Source organism: Nuphar pumila, chromosome 16, assembly GCF_984573655.1.
Source record: "Nuphar pumila chromosome 16, dmNupPumi1.hap1.1, whole genome shotgun sequence".
Classification (NCBI taxonomy): Eukaryota; Viridiplantae; Streptophyta; class Magnoliopsida; order Nymphaeales; family Nymphaeaceae; genus Nuphar; species Nuphar pumila.
In genome coordinates, this window is record NC_143264.1 from 83,082,139 (window position 1) to 83,105,353 (window position 23,215).

A 23,215-nucleotide genomic window follows, 5' to 3' on the forward strand; every position below is an offset into this window, starting at 1 on the left:
AAAACAACTGTCTTAGTTTGTTCATGGTTTAGAACATGAAGTTCACATTAAAATTTAATGGCCTTTGCTAGGCAATGTTTCTCAAGGTCCTCTGATTTTTTGCATAAAGCTTTGTAAGTTGTCCGGATGAGCAACTCGTTCAATCTGAATCATGTACGGCCAGGAAATATATGTAAATGGGGATAGAAAAATATAGGCATGACAGAAATTTATTATATGCTGTGAATTTCTTTGAACGCACATAGTAATACCAAGGAAAAAGTTTGCATTTCCTTGTTCTGAAAATAAACTTGATGTAGATGCATGTTTTGAAATCGGCAAATTTACTGACCAAAGAGAATACTACCAATGTTAGGAAGATTATTTTCCCCTTTTCTTAAAAATCAAGCTGGGGGATTAAGGCCCCTCCGTATATTAAAAGTTAATCATTCAATACAGGTATTCTCTTCATTCAGGGAAATACAATTAGAAAGATGGAATAAGACCATGATGAATGTTGATTAGTCCTTCCTATACCTTTCCAAAAACTTTCCTGACAAAATCTTGAAAATAAAACTGAATTTCAATGAAGGTATATATGTTGGACTTCACAAATAGCGTTCCCATCGTTGATTAAGATTATACATCAAAGTTATGAAAAAGGATCCGACGTCTAACATTTTAAGTTGGCAACAGCAAATAGCAGGTGATAATATGTTTCGTCTACACTGATTTTGTCAGCACGCATTCCAAAGTACATTGTCAACAAGGATACTTGAAAACACAAGGATTCTCATATATCAGATAGTTGATACACTGATCTGCATTCTTGACCTATTCTGTTTTTGCAGACTGCATGCATGTAGTTAGGCGATTGGCCCGAGAACTTTACAAAGTACTTGGGCCACACAAAACACAGAAAATCCCTAATGCATGTAGCAATTTTCTGTGTAAAACATAAAACACAAAATTGCTACATGCAGAGCGATTTTCTGTGTTTTGTGTGGTCTGAGTACCTTGTAAAGTACTCGGGCCTGATCACTGGATCTGCTCCAGCTATGGACAGCCATAAGTTCCAAGAGCTTTAGCTGTACAGCATAATGAACATATGAAAGCAAGGACACAGTGAGTCTCTCCTTGTGAAAGAAAACCAATTACATTAAATATATATATGAGCAGTAAATCAGGAACTGAAAAATGCAACCATAATTTATGCATCATCAAAACGTGTGAATCAACAGGATCTCAGACTCCTTGGCGATATTTTTTATGCATCTGCATGTATAGACAAACAAAAAAACAGTTAATGGTGAAGAAAAAATTACATGATAAATGGGCAATACAGCATCCAGTGGTCTTTACCTGCTTTGAAGCAAGAATTGCAATGAATAATTTTGTATAGTTTCAGGAACATCAAAACTTGTGGCCATTGTAGAGGGGGTTAAAGGTAAACTCACTGCTGACTGGTGTCAATGCCTATTGTCAGATAATTTGCAAGTGAATGGGAATTTTCACAACACAGATCAGACAGAAGATAAATATCACAAGTCAACAGTGAATAAACAAAAAATTCAGTCTGTAGGCACAAGTTCAATGCTTCCTCGTTCCACTCGCATATGCATTTGATGAATTCTTGTAACATCTTCATTTCCATCGCCATTTAGGTCTTCAATTGAGTCACCTCCCATACTTTTTATGAAGTTGTGCAAGACACATGTCAAATATATATATATATATATATATATATTGAACCTATCATACCAAGCCTTCGGGGTTTGCTTAAGCTCGTACAAGGCTTTACGAAGATGTATAACCTTACCCTTCTCGATATTAAGATCGAGAGGGCGATCCATGTAAACCTCTATATTTAAATCACTATTTAAGAAAGAATTTTTCAGATCTAATTGATATATGGGTCAATTTCTAACAGAGGCTACTACAACGAGGGTCCTAACACTATTCATACGAACAACAAAAAGGTTTCCTCATAATTTATATTGTATTCTTGGGAATAACTTTTGACAACTAGCCTAGCTTTATATCTTTTTAATGATCCGTCACTTTTGGTCTTAACTTTAAACACCCACCTACATTTTATAATCTTTTTGCCCTTAGGTAAATGTTGAATTTCTCAAGTTTTAGCTTTACGTAGGGCCTCTAATTCTAGGTTCAGGGCTTCTACCCATTCTCTTATATCCTCGACTTCACTATAAGTCGAGGGTCCATGATATAAGGCAAGCTTTATAGTTCGGTAGAAAGACTCATAAGAGACAAACCTACTTGGGGGTCTAAAGATGCATTCGGATCTCGTAAGACTAGGTTCTCCTATCTCATGGGGTTTTCCATTAAAGACATGGGATATCTTTATTTTTTCTTGGGCATTGAGGCTGAGATGACAACTCATTGGATGTTCTTGTCCTAAAATAAGTGCATCTTTAAACTTCTAGGATGCACCAACATGGAGGGGTGTAAACCAATAGCTATCCCTATGGCCACTGGATCATCCTTGTTAAGCTATACTGGAACTGGTCTTGAAAATCCTACTTTGTATTGAAGTGTTGTTAGTGCCTTACAATATGCAACCATGACTAGACCCAATATATCATATGTTGTCAAAAAAGTATGTCATTTTATGCATGTTCCTACTTGAGCAGCTGTAAAAAGAATACTTCGCTACCCTAAAGGTACTATTCAGCATGAGATTTTAATTCGTCCTTCTATGTCAAAAGAAGTGTCAGCATATTGGATGCCCAGATGATAAGAAGTTGCCAGGAGGATATGGAGCCTTTTTGGGTCTAATCTGGTCTCCTGGAGCTCCAAAAAGCAATCAACAGTATCAAGGTTAAGTACTGAATCAGAGTATCATTAGTGAATGTGGCAGCTGAACTCACGTGGATGAGATTTCTCCTTCAAGGGGTATTAATCTCACTCAACTCTCTTTGATGTGGTGTGATAATCTTGAAGCCACTTATTTGCATAATCAGTGTAAGCATGTGGAAATAGATATCCATTTTGTTCAAGATAAGTTGGAGAAGAAAGAGATGAGTGTTCATTACATTTCCACCAAATACCAAGTGGCAGATATCTTAACCAAGGTTGCCAAACTAGGACACGGAGGCGGGAAACAATAAGGAAGCATAAGCGAGAAGCTATGCATTTTAAAATGTAGAAGAAGCGGGAAGCAAGAAATAAAACAAAGAAATGTAAAAATTGAATGGGAATAAAAATGAAACACGAATTAAAACTAAAATAAAAGTGACTATTCTTAAATTTCATGATTTTTTAGTGTAAGAATTAAATTTTTAACAAAATCTAAAAATGATGACTACCAATTTAGAGAAAGCATATGGAAGTGAGTGAGAAGTGTGAGGAAACACATAAAAAACATGAAAAGTAGAGTGAGAGAAAATAAGAAGAATAGATGAAGCATGTAGAAAATATAGGAGAGGCGTTGGATTGGCGAAATTCTCATAAAGTTTCAAAAGCGAAGAGTATCGCGCTTCCTAAGCGAGTTTGCGAGAAGTGGGCTTCCCACCTATCTAAGAAGCTTCTGGTAACTTTGATCTTAACTAAATCACTCAGCTCTCAACCATCCAGATGGCTTTATCACAAGCTCAATGTCAGGCCCACGCCATTGACCATGCTGGGGGATGTTAGAGGATCTCGGTTCAAGGTCACATTGGGTCTGGTGCAGGTGCTGATCCAGAATCTCACATGTCATGCATGGTAAATCAAAGTCAAATGAAATAAGTTACCTGTGCTAGGAAATTCTGAGAAAATAGGAAAGCTAGCTATCATATCTCAAGGCCTACAATCAAGGGACGTGAAGGAAATCCTGATCAAGCTAACAGATTCCAGTTCTGTTGAAGATAGAGACACGTTCCATTCTCATAATATCAATGCATTTCCTTTTGAGAAAACTCTGGTAACCGATCCTGAGATGTACACCTTAAATTCCTAATAGTGCTGCAACTCTCATTATTGAGTGAATGTGAGAGGTTCGTGGACGTAGGTCGATCTTGACCGAACCACGTAATTCTTTTGTGAGCTTTGTTTGTTTCCTTGTGGAGTGGCTTGCGTTCTTGAACCTACTCTATCGGATTCCCACAGGGTTCTTCTCTATATAAAAAAACTGCAAATTCGTAAATAAACGCATCTCCAAGCAAAATGAAGCTACTAAAGAAGATGACGCGAATACGACCGCCATCGTCATCATCATCATGAGAAATAAGTAAAAATGTTCACCAAAAAATTTGTTAAAATCACATCTAGAAAGAGAAAAAACAAGCAGATTAGAAGAAACCACATCGAACCAAAGCAGCAGATAAACTAGATAGCGGAATCAGTCATCCAATTGACAATGTTATATATTCAACGGACATTGAAACAAAGCTCAAAAATTTAGCAAAAACTGCAATTTAACCCTCTGATCAAAACGAGCAGCATTACACACCAATAATAGTAGAGCATCCAGAGGCAGAAACCAGATCAAAAAACGCACATAAACGGCGAAGCACAAAAACAGCAAGTAAATTTGGAGAAAACAATACAAAGAATCCACATCGTGACAGAGAAGGAAGGAAGGAGTCACGAAGAGCGAAGAAACCGAAGTGAGAAGAGAAGAGCAGATGACTTGAACGCTCTACGCACAGCGGCCCGAGGCAACTGTACAAGGGAAGAAGAAGAAAGCAGAAGCCAGAGATTAGGGTTTCATACAAACACGCGCGTGCGCAACCAGAGAAAGAGAGAGAGAGAGAGAGAGAGTACCTGCTGCGTATGAAGAAGAAGAGGAGGAGGAGGAAGAAGAAGAAGAAGAGGAGGAGGAAGAAGAAGAAGAACGCAGAAGTGAGAGAGTAGGGTTTTACACAGATACAGCGAGAGGGCATGGAGTTGAAATATGACGTTGCTGAGTCCATCCCCAACGCAACGCTTTGGCAACACCGCTGCTCCCAAACAGCGGAGAGCGTCGGGGAAACCGCAGCGTGCCTCTGACGACCCGGCTTCCGACCCAAACTCCCAATCCAAACACGGCAATTCGAAACTCCGTTCCGGATCTGGATTATGAAGGATACATTAGGACCAAATCTGAACCGAATCCGAACCGTTTACGCCCCTCGTCGCAGAGTTATAAATAGCGACGACTCGGGTTCCTTTGCTTACCATCTCAAAGAAAGCGAGTAACGAAACTAACGATCTTCATTCTGGTGTAGAGATGCCGGTGACGGTGAGTTTCTTGCTTCTACTTATCTCGTTCTTAGTCTCGATTTTATCAAATTTACTTCTGGAAATTGAGGAAGAAACTAGGGTTTTCAGCGATTGTGCTTCGACTTTGGCTGATTTCTTGGTTAATCTGGAGCGAATTTAGGGTTTTATTTTTTCCTTTTTCCTCTTGTTGGGTACATTGGAAGAACGAAAATTTGGGTTTTCTTCTGGGATCATGGGAAGAAAGGAATTAGAGTTTTGAGGTTGATATGGATGATGAATCTAGAGTTTTTCGGTTCTTTATTTGCAGATGAGGAGGCTTCTAGAGATAGAGGCACCAGGCCCTCTGAGGTACATAATCGGGGCCGTGATCATGATGGTGGGGATCGTTTTTCCCGTTGGCTACATGATGTTCCGCAACAAGCGCGTCCCGTTTTCATCCTCCTACTCCAAGCAGACGTAGGTGTGCCTTTTCCGTTTGTCAATTTGATTGCAGTCTGATAGAACTTTTTTTTTTGGCATTTTTTTATTGTCATCCTTTTGTGCACTGCTGATATGTTATCTGGGAAATTTTTGTGTGGAGAGTCTGTTCTCTTATCTGTTCGTGTTTGACTATTTGTCAATCGGTTCCCTGGCTGAATTCTTGGAATGTTTTCTATCATCCATCTGGAGAATTTGGACGGCTTAGAATTGTGGAGCTGGTTATGTAGCCACCAGGCGAAACCATCCCCATGTTGAGTTTCATTTGGGGATGGGAAACAAGTCGAGCCGCTCATGACTCCGTTGGTAAAGAGCTTGTTCGGACTCGTAAAATGGGCTGGCAAGCTGAATATGAACAATTGGTACTCGGCTCAGCTCAACTAGTATAAGCTCGTTAGGTAATAAGAAATATATTTTAAATATACTTATCATGTATTTTTTTTGTAATCCTATTTCTTCCAGCTCTAAAATGACATATTTTTCTATAAACACGCCAGCTCGAACTCGGGCTCATTATGAGCTAGAACTTGGCTTGACCTGCCACAAGAATTAGCTAAGCTTGATCACTTGATTCACTTCAAGCTCGGTTCGTTCAGCTCGTTTACCAGCCCTGGTTCCACGTGGGGCAGGGAAATGAGGCGAGCTGCTTGTGGTTGGGTTATGTTTGGCTCATAAAGAGCTTATTTGAACTCGTATAATAGGGCTGGTCAAGCCGAACACCAAGAATACATGTTCAGCTCAGGTCAGCTCATATAGGTTTGTTAACTTGTAATTAATATATTTTAGATATGCTTTAGATTTCATAATGTAATGTTGAACAAAATGGTTTAGCGATTCTGCTTTGAATTTATATATATAGATATATGTGTGTGTGTGTGTGTGTGTGTGTGTGTGTGTTTCGGAAATTAATCAGCTCGAGTATAGGTCAGTAGGTCTACAGTTCACCCTAGTTTCACTCGTCTTTCAGATAAATGACATGAGAGTTGGTTCATCTTGCAGATGTTGTATGTGAGGTGGTAACTCCTTCCCCATTATTTGGCCTAGAAATATGTTCATGCCCTGCGGTTTAGATGCACACACAGACCTATTCACACTTCCCATTTCTTTCTGTGTTTCAATATAATTGCATGTGAAGAATAAGTAATGAATTTGAGTTGGTAACTGATAAACTGATAATCTGATACTATGATATTTGTTTATTCCCGTGTTTCTTCTTTCAGCGGCAAAAGTGTCATTTAGAGCTGTAATTTGGAAGGAATTGATGGAAAAGCTTCTCGCCGCTCTTCGACACCGGATGTGATCATAGAACACGCTTAATGCTCTTTTACTTGTTTGATCTGGTTTCAAAATTTGTGGTGTTTCATTCACTACGAATCTTCCATTCTAGTCTACAGCACATTGCTGGATATTGACACCAACTGAGGTCGTTCTTTTTTTTTTTTTTTGCTTATGTCAAGATTTCATCTTTCTGGTATTGTCTGTTGCTCATTATGGCTTGAAGCTAAAGCAGAAATATCACTTGAATGTGCAGTTTACACATCTGAAAATGAGAATGTGATTCCTATTCACAGGGGTTGCCCGCATGCAGCGGAATCACATCAGATGTAAATATGATTCAAACCCATTTCGTTTACACACAAAAAATCATTCTCACACATTTGCAAAACCAATGTGAAGAGAAATCGTTTACACATTGCAAATTTTCACGTTTGCAGAACAATGTGAATCGTACTCATAATTGTGAGCATCTGATTCACATTCCAGGCCCATCAAACGTGCTGCTGTATATGTGTTCTGTAGAATGACTGCTAATTAATCAAATATGATTCTGCTAATTCTGTTCCAAGCCACCCGAATGATTTGGACATTAGCCCTAAGCCTAAGGCGCTTGTTTCTTACTAGAAAAGTAAATGCTTGATCTAGAGAAGTTTCCAGCCCAGCGGAAAAAGCTTTCTCAGAAAGAGTACTTGTGGAGCTTTACACCAAGGGGGCAGAATAAGGCATAATCGGTGTTGCACTTCTCAATGATCCAAAAAATAGTGGTTTCTCTTCGATATCAAAGAGAGGAAGGGCTTTGGCAAGTATCGATTTTAAATAAATTTTAAAATATTTTTTAATATATTTTTGACACGTCATTTGCTGGTTAAAAATTGGCTGATTCGGTTCAAAATCTGAATGGCTGATTCTCTGAATTCAGGATCTGATACGATTCTGACAACATTGGTAAAATCCATATTTAAGTTTGACATGGATGGCTGAGAGGCCTTGCACCATTGCTTTGCTGTTGTGGGTTTGTCCCAGTGGTTGTGCGGAGCTAGAGATGAGAGATGTTTGGTTCTTAAAATGTGTCGTTTGAGAGCCTATTGTGATCAAATGCCGTTAATGGAGAAGCTTGTTAAGACTAAAGGGGTGTTTGTTTCATGCCCTTTCCCATGAAAGAGAGTATCTTTCATAGGAAATAGAGCATGTTTCCTAGAAAGAGTGTAACAAACATGATCATGAGAAATATGTAATGGGACCCACATAATAAATGAAAAAAAATTAGCTAGCCTGTCCAAATGGGTTCATACCTCCCCCCATGGAGAAGTACTCACTGAGGTGGTATCCCATGTGGTAAGAGGGGTCGTGTGTCAAGCTGAAGGCCCAGGATCTAATCCATCTGCCACATGGGGCGGCTGTTGTTCTGGTAAGGGTCCGAAAGATCACATTTGCAAACCTGTGAAACACTTTCTAGTGTGAGAAAGTAAGCCATATTTTCTCATGTGAGAAAGGGTTTCACAGGATCACAAACATGTCTTCATTTTCTTAAGGTAAAATGACTTAAATGGTTAAGTGCCAATGCCGAACGGTAAATGAGGTTCATACCTGTTACCTTTCTCTCCATTCTCCCTTCAATAAATGAGATTCATACCTGTTTTCTCTTCATTCCCACGGTGCCCTTCACTTTGCAGACAAGGGAATAGGAGGACCTTGGCTTGACATTTATATCCTACATGCTGTCATCTGGCACAATTGTTACATTTTTTGGTGCAGCCACGGTCACCAAAACAGCCACATTTCCATAGTCTTCTCTCAACTGTTTCTTCCATTCCACACAAACCCCCATTACCATTTGAAAACTGGACTGTGAAAAGGGATTTCAGTGGGCAGACCTCATTGCTTATAGGGCTGCAGTGGCTCAGACCCATGTTCAGTCACTAACAAGGACCTATGAACAACACAGTAGGTTTCATCCAAAATTTGCCGCCTCAACAGTTTCATCCAAGTTCTACAAAATTGTGACATGGTGACAAACATAATGGTCATCAGCTGCTTGACCAAATTCATCCATAAAATGTTGATTAAACAAGGAAAATGTTTCTCATAATATCAAGTTCTTGATTGAAGTCATGAACCAAAGTATCCATGTATTAATGCTTTCTATGATTTGAGGTCCAGGAAAACAAATAAAACTGAGTCTATGATTACCATATTCTCCAAGCAGGTTTGTCGCGAGCACCAAAAATTGGGGCCAAAGACAGGTAGATGGTTGGGTTCCAGGTGCTCCATACCCAAAATTTACAAAAAAAAAAGGATCTTCACAATAGTGCTATGCAGCATGCATCTCGAACTACAAAGCTTGCATCTCCAGACGGGCTTGATCGACACCGTTCTCGCTTGTAGTTGAAGTAGGCAGCTGCATTTCCTGCACAGGCGGGGGATTTACAATGGCCATGGGTGTAACAACATCGTCATCCAGGTGGCCCTTCATTTCCCGGTGTTCTTGACAAAGTGCACACCAATGCATGCAACAGTGAACTATGCAAGGGTCACATGGCGAGTTCTAAAGACAGAAGAACAAAAGATTCATCACATAACCAACAATGCATAATTGCACACACACACACACACACACACACACACACACACAGAGAGACCTTCAAATGATACTTCTTCTGCAACTCTTGCCGAAATAAGCCTGTGTAAATACCACACATCCACCATGTAAACAATAACCCTTCACCAATCAGGAATGATGTCCCTGGATCGATGCCATGCAATACAGCAGTTGCTGCTGCTAGCGCTATGCCACCCTCAACAAATATGGCATGACAGATACAAGGTGTTGTCCAAGGAATGTCCTCCCTCAAGTTCTCAACATTGCGCCCGAACAACACACATGGACAGAATAATCCATGCCAACCTGCAAAAATTCATTTAGTTGTTGCTGGTCATCTTAGGACTATTTGGACACTCTTGACCATCTAGCATCCAGATTTTCGAGTCTCCGAGGATTTGCTATGTTATTAGTGTGAAAAAAAAGGGTTAATGCTTTGTCATTTTGGTGCAAAGTGAAGTCTTGAGGCCAAGTCCTTTTTTGCCCATTTCATTTCAAATATTTCCATTACGGATGACTCCTCGGAAATGAAGAAATATTTGTCAAGCTCTATCATTAACCGAAATCAAACATTAACTCTATCAGCAAGTCCCAGAAGTATTTTACAATAAAAAATTATTTCTAACAAGTTTCAACTTTCAACTGTATGGATAACAGGATAATTAGATTCACCATTCATTACAAATGCTAGAAAGGCCAAACCACTTAGTACTGGTCAAGTCAGTCAACAGAAATAAGCTGCAAACACACAAAATATAAATTGCAAAGTAGTGCGAGCACCTAATAAGGTGAAACAACTCAAACAATAGGAGGATCAACAATGTATCAGAACAAACCACAGCAAAAGTAACAAAATATTCAAACCTGCAAGAAATGAACATCATGAAAACTAAATAATTTCCACAACTAGTTTCAAACTCGAAAAACTCATGATTCAAGTGTTACAATCCTTAAATATTATATAATAAAATCAGTAAAATCCAGTTGCAAATATTAACAAGCTTAGACAAAGTTTACAGCCGCAGAATCAGTGAAGCAAAAGGCAACAATAGAAACAAAAAAGGCTAGATTACTGTCTACCACATTAGAATCTCCTAGGGTAGTGAACAATGAAATCTCCTAGACCATAGCACTAAAACATATGTTGGTGGTGAACAATGAGATATCTCCTAGATCATAGCATTAAAACATATGTTGTAAACCACACACTTATAGTCATTTATTAGAAAAGACAAATTAGATTTCACAACAACATATATTATTATAGATGGTCCTAATTACTTAGGAAAACCAACAAAAAAGGAGAAATTTTTCAGTGATAGGTAACAATAACAAATGATAAAAAATTTGAGATGTCAACAAAGGTAAAAATTATTGAAATAACACCTTATACTCTACACAAAGAAACTTGCAATAATGCATAAGCATGAGCGAACCTGAAACATTATATTGAATTTTATCATATAGCTCATTATGATGCCATAGATGCACCACATGGAGTAGCTTGCACAGTGCTCACACACACACACAAATGAAGCATCCATTGCTACTTCATTACAATTTCCTTTGTCTTCATATTTATTTACTTAAATTAGACCCTGCAGATGTGTTTAACATGGTTTATTTACTAAGAAACATGTTTTGGATATATTTGTTTTGACGTAAATTTTAAATTCTTTTAAGAACCAGCAAACATCAAAAATCTCTTTACCTAACACATGTTCTCAACTAAATAGTTTATGTAGATTACATCAATATGGTCAAATTTACAATCATGTAAGTGAAATCTTAAAACTTTGGTGGCACTAATAAATAGGTGCTACTGCTCTATTAGTGCCACAAATGAAACCAACGACCTATGTCACATAGACATGGACATGTATGCTCACTTGATATGGAAACAACACACATATACAAACAACAACAAACAATTACGCCTTCATCCCAAAACAATTGGGGTCGGTGATATGAAGCAAAAAAGAAAATCATTATGGGTCTTCCACATGAATCCTTATCCTCCAATCATTTTTATCCAATGCCATGTCCTCGGTGAGGTTCAAAGCATTCATATCCTTTCCTATCATCTCCATCCAAGTCTTCCTAGGCCTACCCCGACCTCTTTTAACTAATATATTTTCTCATTTCTCCATCCTTCTAACTGGAGCATCATTAGGCCTTCGCCGAATATGTCCAAACCACCGTAAACGATTCTCTCTCATCTTATTTTCAATGGGTGCAACGCCTACCTTCTTGCGTATCTCCTCGTTCTGAATCTTATCTTTTATTGTATTTCCACACATCCATCTAAGCATACTCATCTCAGCTACACTCATTTTTTGAATATGATGTCTCTTGGCAGCCCAACATTCTGTACCATATAGTAAAGCGGGCCTAATAGTCGTCCTATAAAACTTTTCCTTCAACCGCAATGGCATTCTACGATCGCACAACACTCCAGTTGCACTTTTCAATTTCATCCACCCAACCTTTATCCTATGATTTACATCTCCATCAATTTCTCCATACTTTTGAATGATAGATCCCAAATATTTGAAACAATCATCCACCGGTATTTCTTGCTCACCAAGCTTCACTACACTCCCATCACTACTTCGTTGCTTACTAAACCGACATTCCATATATTCTGTCTTACTCTTACTCAACTTAAAACCTCTTGCTTCCAATGTCTGTCTCCATAATTTTAACTTAGCATTAACCCCAGCTCTAGACTCATCAATCAAAACAATATCATCAGCAAACAAGATACACCACGGCACATTTTCTTGAATTGATCTCGTAAGCTCATCCATCACTATAGCAAATAGGAAAGGGCTTAAAGCAGATCCTTGATGTAACCCAACCGTTATAGGAAAATTGGTTGTCACCCCTCCACAAGTGCAGACATTGGTTACTACTCCTTCATACATATCTTTAATTATACTAATGTACTTGAGAGAAACGCCTTTCTTCATCATTGTCCACTAGAGAACGTCCCTAGGTACTCTATCGTATGCCTTCTCCAAATCAATAAAAAACATGTGCAAATCTTTGTTCCTCTCTTTATATCTCTCAATAAGTTGTTTGAGAAGATGTATAGCTTCCATAGTTGATCTTCCAGGCATAAAACCAAATTGATTCTCCGATATCATGACAACCTTCCTCAACCTAGACTCAATCACCCTCTCCCAAAGTTTCATAGTATGACTCATGAGTTTTATACCACGATAGTTTGTGCAATCTTGTATATCACCCTTATTCTTATATAGAGGCACCAAAGTACTCTTCCTCCACTCATTAGGCATCTTATTTGTCCGCCAAATCTTGTTAAAAAGATTTGTCAACCATTATAAACCTTCCTCTCCCAAGCATTTTCAAGCCTCGATAGGAAACAACACACATATATGCGAAAAATTTTAAAACAAGAATACAAAGACATGGATCATTTACCTTTATTAGAATAGTGCTAAACTATGTCACACGAACTCTTCTAACAGGGCACCGCACCCGCACCCAGGCAGGTACGACACTTGGACACAACTTCCTTTGTGTTAGGTGAAGTGCACCACACTGAGGTTCATTTCTATCCAAAAGTAGATTAAGTTAAACCTAATCAAGTCCATTTTTATTTATATTATATATATATATAAATACATAAATGCACACACATACACGTAGTGTTAACTTAAAAATGTTAAAAATTATATATATATCCTCCCCGCACCCCCACACCCAAGGTTTTTTAAAGTGCCGCATAGCCACATCCGCACCCATACCCGCATCCGCACCCGCACCTATGTGACATAGGTGCTAAAATAGTGTAGGACATGTCACGACATGTCACACAGCGTATGCAATTGTCATGTATGCATCATTGCATATATGTGTGTGTGTGCATGCACATGAAACATGCATTTACACACCTCCACATACCCTATACTTGCTAATGCTTACACCATTGTAACCAGCACCATAATTATCCTTAGACCTCACTATGACGACCACCAAGGTCACCATGCACTACTACTATTAGGGGTGTCAACGGGTCGGTTTTACCCGGACCAAACCCTATAGGGTCCAGGTATGGTGACAAATAAGAAGACCGGATTAAGGCCCGAAGGTCCGATTAATACATGGACCCAGGTATAGTTTGTGAAATTTTATACCAGACCCGGGCCCGACCCGAGTTCCGATTAAAACCCGCAATTTTTCAATGTAAAAATGATAAAAAATATTATTTTACCGGGTCTGGTTCATGTAGTTCTTATCGGGTCCGAGTATGGTTTCTCTTATAGTAGATCCGATTAGACCCAGGATCAGACCCGATACCATACCCAAAAATCTGGTCCATGTCTGGTTCCACCAGGGTAACCAAACCCCGACCCGTTGACACCCCTAACTACTATTACTATCTCAAGAAAAGCATTGACATTAATGAAAGGAGATGCAATCATCAAAAATTAAATAGCAGAAAACCAATTCTGTGGAACCAAAATAGTGAATGGCGATCAGTGAATTATTTCTTTGTTGCCAAACATGCAACAGGGTAAATCAAGATCAAGGGGATCTATGCAAAAGAGAGAAAAATCTTAACAATTTCAAACGTAATATGATTTAGGAAGGAGAAAATAAAATGTGAGAGCCAACTTTTGTGATCTTCTCATACTATCTCATGACAGAACTATGTCCTTGAGATGTCAGAAGATGTCTATCCTAGGACACTAGCTAGGAAACGTTATCCAGAGAGTGAGATACTACCCGAAGAGATTCTTAAGTATTATCCTGTATATCGGTGCTTTGACATCATGACTCATCTTTCTTCTCACAGTTCAGCACGTGCATTTGAATAAGTATGGTGTGTGTGCATGCACGCGTATATTGGCATGAAACAGTCACAGGATCCATCAAATAATCACTGATAACTATACATAACATTTTACAGAAGTGTCATCCTGTTTTATTTAGCAAAAAAAAGCAAGAGTTTATGGTTCCAAACCATGTCACAGTGAGCGGCAAAGGATACAGGGACATGATATTTTTGTGTCGCTTCTCGTAAAGAATAACACATAAGGGAACATAACATGGGAGTAAATTGGAGTTTCCCCCATGAGTAGGTCTCAAACATGCAATTAAGCAAGACCAAAAAACTTGCAAAGATAGCAATAAAAAAACTTACAACTGGTAGTATCTTCTGCACATCCAAAAATCCCAGTCGTCCAGGCCTCATCAGCAGGAGGCTCATGGTTAGAAGGGAGAGGCTGTCCACACTCACGACATTTGTGCACAACCAACTGCCACATAGAATAGAATCAGACGTACACCTAAGAATTGCCTTTGCTAACACCAATCCCAGTGAAATTCACAAAAAAAACTACCATCTCCAATTGATTCTGATATAATGGGAAAGAGAACAACAGAGCATCTCTTTCATCAAATGTGCTTTGGCAAAAAAACGAAGTCATACTTCACGATAACTCCCAATAATTTAACTTTAAAACATGAAACCTTTCACTTGCAAATAGTAATAAATTAATAATTCTCAACACAAAACAAACAAAATGCTGATAATATATGAGGACATTTTCCTCATCAAGAGATAAAAAGGGAAGTTTAGAATGTGTCCGCTTAAAGCTTTAGACATGTCTTACTAGTTATTAAAGCCAATAAAATCCCTTGCGCTATTTCTCATCATTGTCCACAGTTCGTTTGCTTTGTGAATTTCCTTGTTAACCACAACCATCATTTGATTTCTTTGATATATGGCGCCGAAAATAGCAAAATTACAGACTCAGACTCAATCAGAATCATTCACATGCCATTAGTACGGAACTAGAAAGCAAAAGGAAGGTCGCCCTGTTGGACTCGGTACGAATAGCAAAGATTGACCGAATCAAATAGACAATCATCACTGAAATCATATTAGATCAACAGTATTTTCTATAGATCCACAAAGATCAAGAGAAAAAGCCTCGGAGAATCAAAACTAGTCATTACCTTTCCTTTTAAATCTTGATTTACAAGAGAAACATTACAGTTCTCGAAAAAACACCAAAAGTCATCATGATCTTGACTTACCCACAGAGACAGAGAGAGAGAGAGAGAGATTTCAACTTCTGACCTGGGGAACCTGCACAGGCTGATTCAGCTCTCCCGGCACGATTTCCTCCATAGGCCCATCTTGGTCCTTCCTCAGCTTCACATAATGCGACTTCACCGTGCCGTCCTCCATCTCAAAGGAAGATCAAAAAGAAAAACACCAAATTCCCTAAACCCCTTCCTTTCTTTCCTATCTAAAAATGCCAAGAATCACCCCTACAAACCCCCTTCACCTCTCTTCTCTCTCTCCCTCTTCAAACACACAAAATAAGAAACACCCACTTCAGGATTAGTCCCAACTTCTGCACAATTATCACAAAATCAGAATCCACCCATGAAGTTTCCCAAGAAAAATCGACGAAATGGCTGATTTGGAAATGCACCCACTTCTTCTTTCGCCCCAACAACTCCAGATTCAGGAAAAACTACCACCAACGCTTCGTGAAACGATCGGGTCCTTCATGCCCAGAAGGAGAAGAGCAATATACAGTTGAAGTAATAAATATAGATAGCAATTGGAGGAGGAAAGAGACCATCAGACCGAAAGAAGGAACAAGGGAGACGTTACGACGCAAAGCACGGGAGGAGTTACCCGTTTACCTCTCAGGCAAGGTCAAAGAAAAAGGGTGCAGCCCCACCATCCACACATTCAAGTCTCCCGTGGCGTCAACGGTCGGATCCGGGTCGGAAGATCTAGATCCATATTAGTTCAGGCATATTGTCAAGGGTCGGGTTTCATCCAGACCCGAACCGTACTAAACCCTATACGTTCAAGGTTTGGTAACAAAGAAGAAGGTCCGATTAGAATCCGGATCAGACCCAAAGGGTCTGATTAGTATATGGAGCTAGGTATGGTTTGTGAAATTTCATACCAGACCCAGGTCTGACCTGAGTTCGGATTAAGATCCATTGTTTTTCATTGTAAAAGTGAAAAAATATTATTTTATAGGGTATGGACAGTGTATGGTTCATGTAATGCTTATAGGACCTGAGTACGGTTTACTTTATGGTAGACTCGATCATACCCAGATCCGGACCCAGTACCTTTACTTCAAAGTCAGATCCAGGTTCAAACCTATCTGAGTCCGAACCAGATCCAACACGTTGACACGACACTTTTAGCAACCGGAGGCCTATCAACAGTTCGTGATGGGCGGTTTCCCTTAGCCTAGCCTGAAAAAAATAATAATAAAAATAAAAGAAAAGGAAAACGAGTCGGACCTGGATTGTACTGGGGTCGGATCTAATCGGATGAAGCCTAGTCCGAATAGAAGCCACATGGAGAAAGCCCTACCTTTAACCATATATCCTGCTCGAATCCAAATTTATAAAAAATCAAAGTCGATATTCATATTTGGATTCGGTCTCAGATGTAAAATCACAAAACTGAAACAATCCAATAAGCTCGCCAGATATTATTTTCTTGCCTGGATCTGACTAAATCAACTCAGGTTTGGTTGGATAACCGACCCAAACCCATACCTTTTATACCCCTACATTAATATCTTGATAAAGTTGTTATAAATATCGTACTTTATTCAACATTTTTTATCAGATATTAAAAAATACTAAGATAAATTTAGTATTCAGATGCAATCGACATTTCAAAAAATATCATACTTTATCTCGTTTTCTTAACAAAATTTGAAAATATTGCAAGAAGATTACGATATTTTAAACATATGATTATCACTTAGTTCTGTGTCCAAGCCTTAAGTGTAACGCTAATCAAAATACAACGGTTGCTTAAATACAGTAATCGGTACTAACAAATTACAACCGCTGCTTAAATATTAATGGTACATTCATGATAGAAAGAAGGACGGAATTTATCAGTAGGAAGACACAGGTAGATTCCAACCCAAGACCCCTCCTCAGTTATGATAGCTTGACCTTAACACATCCGTGGGGTTGCCCCCGTGGCCAGTGGGGTGGTTGTGAAGGTGCTGAATGAAAGGTGCTTTCAGAGGTGGGCCAGGTAAGGCAGGGCGGTCGTGGGGCCCTCGCTTTGGCGAGGGTTCCTCGTCATAAAAAAAGAAAAGACCTTAACCATCGGTGTGCAGGAGCAGGAAGTGCATAACACATGCCCCACCAAGAAGAACCCTTAGATGAGATCCATGACTTGTATTGTAACAAAGCAGCCTCCACAAGACTTCTAACATGCACAGATGAAGAACTTGGAGCGGGATGAAGACATTGCAGTAATTAACGCTCGATATCGCCAGGAAGTCCGAACTCTCAATTCGTTCACAAGACCAAAATGTTTTATCATTGTAACCGTGAATGCTTGTATGATTTTTGTATTTTCATACATGCTTAATCATATCATTTTCACTGCATTTTATATTTTGTGAAGAGTTCTAATTGTGAGACGTAACTTTAGGATAAATTCCTTCATTCCTTAAGAGACATGTCTCTTGCATTTGAACATCGTGATGGTTGAAATGGCTTCAAGAGTCACTTTATGGCCATATGGCCTTACATCTCCCATTTTGCCAAAAGGGATTTCTTGTGTTTATATGGTTGTTCTCAACTGAAACCTTGCATACACATTTTTTGAGAAATCTTTACTCTCTCTGTGTTTTATGCTTGTTTTCAATCGGAACCTTATATACACACTTCCTGAGTAATCTTTACTGACTCATCACTTAGACGTATCTAAGTTATATTTGACTCACATATCTAGTGAAAACATCCTCAATGACCGCCTTTGTAATGACCCCAACTTCTACCCATGAAAAAGTGACAATTTTTTTTTTACAAGTGCAAAATTATTTCCAGAAACCTAGGGCATTTACAGTTTAACCATAACCACCATTATAAAGGATCTTATACCCATCTTTCAAACCAAACACAGACTTTATTTATTAAAGTGCATAGAGTATGAGACATAAGCAAATAAAATATAAATAAAGCAAAAAGAAGAGTCACGTTGTCCCAAAAAAAAGCTGCCAAAAAGTCACATAGCCCTCGTAGCTCCTCACAAAGCAAATCTCATCACTAGGCTTCAGAGACTGTAAAAACGCAAAAGTAGGAGTGTCAGGATCCAAAGAATTTTTTGTATGAATCTTTCTAATAAAATAAATAAGTAAAAAGAACACAAATAAGATTCATGCAATATTTTAGAGGGTTGTAATTATGAAAAATTTATAATTCAAATAATCATTTAAGCAATAGAGAACATCAATTAAGTATTAAAGACAGTTATCATGCGATAGAAAACACATATCATGCAATTATCAACCTCACAAATAAAAAAACAAGTAAATATGCATGATCTAATGCATAACAGAAATATGCATGATTTCAATGCATATGCATGAATAAATTACTATCTCTTATCAGATATTTATTTTATATGCATGTCCCTATTAAATGCACATAATTTAAGTTCATCTTTTTATTACCGTTTGATCATGCATAATATTTGCATTTTATTAATCGTTATTTATGCATGATTCATGTTAAAATCGCTTTAAAAACCCATTTTTATCGTTAGTTTTGAGAAACCACATTGAATTGAATTTTATCAGAAAATTGAGTTTTTTAAAGCTTTTCCTACAGTTTTAGTATTTTTATTAGATTTAGATTTTCTTAATTATAGTTCAATTAGTTTAGGCTTGTATTAGCTAACTTTTAGTTAGTTTAGTAAGTTTGGATTTTTAGAAAAACATGTTTTTCAGAAGAGACCTTGTTTTGGAAATTAGCAAAAATCTTTGGACTCTTTTTGAAAAAACCTGTTTTAACCTAATTAGGGATTATAAGTAAGGTTAATAGGGCTGGAGAAGATTTTTTTTCCCAGCAGCTATCACACCCGCTCCATCTTGCCTCTCTCTTTTCTCTCTCCCTTGCTCTCTCTCCCTCTATTGCCGATTTCTCCTCCTCTCTTCTTCTCCCCTTCTTCTTTTTCCCCCTCCGTTGCATCAAGCCTCGAACCCCTTCTTCATCGACAGCCTCTTCCTCTTCATCGGGATCGTGTGCACGCAGCTGGAATCACCACCCTCTTCTTCCCAATCCCTCCATCGGAAGCAAATCACGGTTTGCCTCTTTGTCCTTTCTCTTTTCTTTTTATATATATTGCATTGCAACTTAGTGGTTCATGATTTTATTATTGTTTTATTTGCATCTTGCATGTAGGTTTGTATAGCATAACATTCTCTTATGTGAAAACAAAAATAAAAAATAGAAAATTAAAAGAAACAAAAATATGTGTCGTTTTTATAGATGAATCAATCTCTTGATTTCTGATCAGCGTTTTCTTGAAGAGTCAATTAATAAGTGTTTTGCTGTTTTAAAATCACCATAGTTTTGATAGCTGAATGTTAGTTCTGGATACAACTATGTAGTCTAGATTCACGTTATTTGGTTGCAGTTCAGATTTTTTTTTCCTTTGATTTTTGTTTTACATTATCGTTAATTAGTGCATAGGAGTCGATTGTTTGTATTGTTTCTTGGTAAACCGTTTACATTTGGTATGCAGCCGTGTTCAGCCATAAGTGTAAATCAGTTGGCATCCCTAATAGTTAGTAGTTGTTTTAACGTTATTGTGTTTCACGTTTTTTAATGTTGCTTGTTTGATTTCTTTCTAGTCAGTTTATTAAATAGGTTAGGTTATTTGATTTTTACATAGGTTAGTTATTTGATTTTTACATAGGCTAGTGTGTTCAATTTTTATATAGGTTAGCAAATAATGTTTTAAGTTATGTTAGCATCAGCGTTTTTCTTGTAGTAACAGTCATTGTTTGTTTTGTTTTGTTTAGTTATTTCATTAGGTTATCTTATTTCATTAGCATTCAGTCATTACCCATTAGTTAAACTTATTTTATTGTTACCTGTGATTAGAATTAACGGTTTCAGCAAATTAGTTGATTAATTTTTTTTTCACTTAGTTGTTTTGTTTACATGTTCTTTCATCAACAAGTTAGTGTGTTTTATGTTATGTGTTCTTACAGTAGTTCAGTCCATTAACATTTTATATGAATATTTTATAGTATACATTGTTGTAGCTCAATAGCTAGGTATTTTATTAGTTATTCATTGTTCTTTCTTTTAATGTTAAGTTTCATTAATCATATGTTTTTATATTTAATTTCAGTTTTCATTTAGTAGTTGGATTTAGATTTAAATATTTACGTTAATTTAGTTAGTTCTTGAAGTGGTTTATAATTTGTTAGTTTGTTTGGATATTCTGTCTTTTAGCATAGTTTAGATCTTTTTTTTTTTGCTGATTTTTAATTCGTTAACTAGCATATTTAGTTTAGATGGCTTTGTACTGCTGCGTTTGTGTTTTTGTGTTTCGCAGGGAGGCGTTGGAACGTGCGGTGGAGCCTTTTCGTGCCTAAAAGTACCCTCTTAGGTCCCCTTAAGCCCTCAAAAGTGCCCTCAGAAAAGCAAAAGTTCAAGAAAACATACATTACCTCAAAAAGGGACAAGAAGACTCGAAGCACTAAAGCCTTTTCTTTTCTTTTTAGATTAGGATTTTATTTTATTTTATTAATTGGGTTTGTAATAAAAACATTTATTTATTTTGTTTAAGCCCTCTGCGTAGGGCCGTACTCCCATAGTTAATTATTTAATTAATTCTTTTTATTTTGGTAATAAAGAGTAGTTTAGATTGTGTGTTGAATACGAAGTATTTTCCGTTCCCTGAGATCGACCCGGACTCCACCACTTGTGCGAGCCGGTTTTTATATTTTTTGTGTCTGGCTTCACTGAATTTTCATTAAAATTATTGTTTTAAAAAGGGTTTTCATAAAACTCACACCACCGTTGCATGTGAATACTTCAAACGAGTAAAATTTCTCGAGGTCAAGTAAGTCTCTTTAGTTGTAGCTTAATACACAATTTGTATTTTATTACTGGGTTCTACATTTAGCCCTCGACCGATATCAGGAATCTACACCATTCATCGAAACATTAAAAATTCGCATCCAATGTCGGGACACTAGGAAAATTCATATTCATTGACATTAGTTTCTTGGTATACCAAAACAACAGTTGTGCCTACACACTACCCCCAGGCAAAGTGATGAACTCTTTCTAAAACCGTAACCAGAATAAGAACTTCAATATCGGATTCAGGGGTACAACAATGCACACAGAGTTTTAGTATCCTCATAGTTTCACAAAACCACAATATCCAAGATTTTCATACTATAGAAGGGATATAAAGGAAACGTAGATTACATTATTCTTTTAAATTACATCTTTCTTTAATTTGCAATTTTACATGCAAAATTAATAACACAAATTCGCAAATTCTCATGTGAGGCTCTTCATGGGACCATAACCTGTGGCAATATAGAACTGTGCAACTATAACAATAATATCACATTTGATTTTTGCAATGCATAAAACAACTAAAACAAAGAGCAACACATGCTCAAGGCTTACGCAACCTAGGATAATTCATTTTGATCATTTATGCATCCATATGCAAAAACCATAAAGAACATACAACTTACGCATTCATTTCATACATTTTTTCAATGCATATTCATCCATGCCAATTAGAGATATGCAAGAACAACAATATTCATATGCATGTGTTTACCTAATCATGTCAAATCCATGCTTTCATTCATGAACCATTTCAATTAAACATGTGAGCACTCATGCAATTATTTACATGCAAAGACATATCAATTCAAGTATGCATATGTACATAAAACAACTTTATAATAATATCATGAACCTGCATAATATAACAAGTCTAGGCATGTGAGCAATATCATTCTTTTGCATGTATAAAACCAAGCCTATTTTCAGAAGCAAAACTCTGAAATTAGTCATGCCAAAACTGAATATGTCTTTTCTAGGTTCACATAATCATATCACATGAGCACAAGCAGAAAATTTTCATCTAGCCAACTGAACTCCACCTTTGCATGATCTACCATGTAAAACACATAGAAAATCTGAAAATTTTTCAGACAAATCACAACTTGCATAAAAAAAACTTTCTTTAAAAAATTTTGTTTTCAAACAAACTTTTTTTTTGCAAGGCACTTGCCCAGCCGAGCCCACTCGATCGGGCCCCAACAAGCACGACAGGCATATCATGGTGCTGCCAGATCTGGTCAGACCTTGCTAGTAGAGCCAAGCTCGATTGGTCTCTTGACCAGACCGCAACAAAAAAAAAAGATATATATACTTTTTAAACATCAAAACCCTTTTTTTTACAGTGTGCTAGCCCCAACCGACCCGTCGGCTGGGAATGGTCCGCTCTAGATTCAGTCCTGTCGAGTGAATATGTTGGAGCCATCATATATATATATATATATGTGTGTGTGTGTGTGTGTGTGTGTGTGTGTGTGTGTTGTAGTAATTTTCACATCAACAGTTGTTCAGCACCAATCTGAACAATTGTCTAGGATTGGACAACAAACTGTCATGTTCCAACCAGCTATCCATACTTGGACTAGACAGTTGTTTGTCCTATCCCAACCCCAAAACAGCCAAAAATCCAATTTTTCTATATTAATTAAATATGCTCATATTATTATTTCCATAGATTTGGTTCAGTTTTAATAACAATAATCATGTGTCCACCGATCCAAAACATATACACATGTCCAGGGGACA

General features: G+C 37.6%; 2 protein-coding genes across 3 annotated transcripts; one reads left to right on the top strand and one right to left on the bottom strand.

Moving 5' to 3' along the window:
* Positions 1 to 5,143: 5,143 nt before the first annotated feature.
* On the top strand, positions 5,144 to 7,135 carry LOC149813873 (uncharacterized). 2 transcript variants are annotated; one of them, XM_089991511.1, is made up of 3 exons: positions 5,144 to 5,203; positions 5,492 to 5,644; positions 6,882 to 7,135. In XM_089991511.1, exons 1-2 carry the CDS (start codon positions 5,192 to 5,194, stop codon positions 5,642 to 5,644), a joined length of 165 nt encoding a protein of 54 aa, XP_089847637.1. In that variant the 5' UTR covers positions 5,144 to 5,191; the 3' UTR covers positions 6,882 to 7,135. The 2 variants fall into 2 exon arrangements, with proteins under 2 accessions (XP_089847637.1, XP_089847636.1); XM_089991510.1 differs by having other exon boundaries at positions 5,492 to 5,640.
* A 1,867-nt stretch (positions 7,136 to 9,002) lies between these two features.
* LOC149813874 (cell number regulator 6-like) lies at positions 9,003 to 16,219 on the bottom strand. The gene is made up of 4 exons (XM_089991509.1): positions 15,654 to 16,219; positions 14,712 to 14,826; positions 9,579 to 9,844; positions 9,003 to 9,484 (listed from the first exon to the last, which is right to left on the bottom strand). Exons 1-4 carry the CDS (start codon positions 15,762 to 15,764, stop codon positions 9,272 to 9,274), a joined length of 705 nt encoding a protein of 234 aa, XP_089847635.1. The 5' UTR covers positions 15,765 to 16,219; the 3' UTR covers positions 9,003 to 9,271.
* Positions 16,220 to 23,215: the final 6,996 nt, after the last annotated feature.

Coding starts and splice junctions, on each gene's coding strand:
- LOC149813874 (XM_089991509.1), bottom strand. CDS start 15,764: ATGGAGGACGGCACGGTGAAGTCGCATTATGTGAAGCTGAGGAAGGAC. Junction 14,827..15,653: donor AGCCTGTGCAGGTTCCCCAG/GTCAGAAGTTGA, acceptor TCTATGTGGCAG/TTGGTTGTGCACAAATGTCG. Junction 9,485..9,578: donor AGAAGAAGTATCATTTGAAG/GTCTCTCTGTGT, acceptor TTCTGTCTTTAG/AACTCGCCATGTGACCCTTG.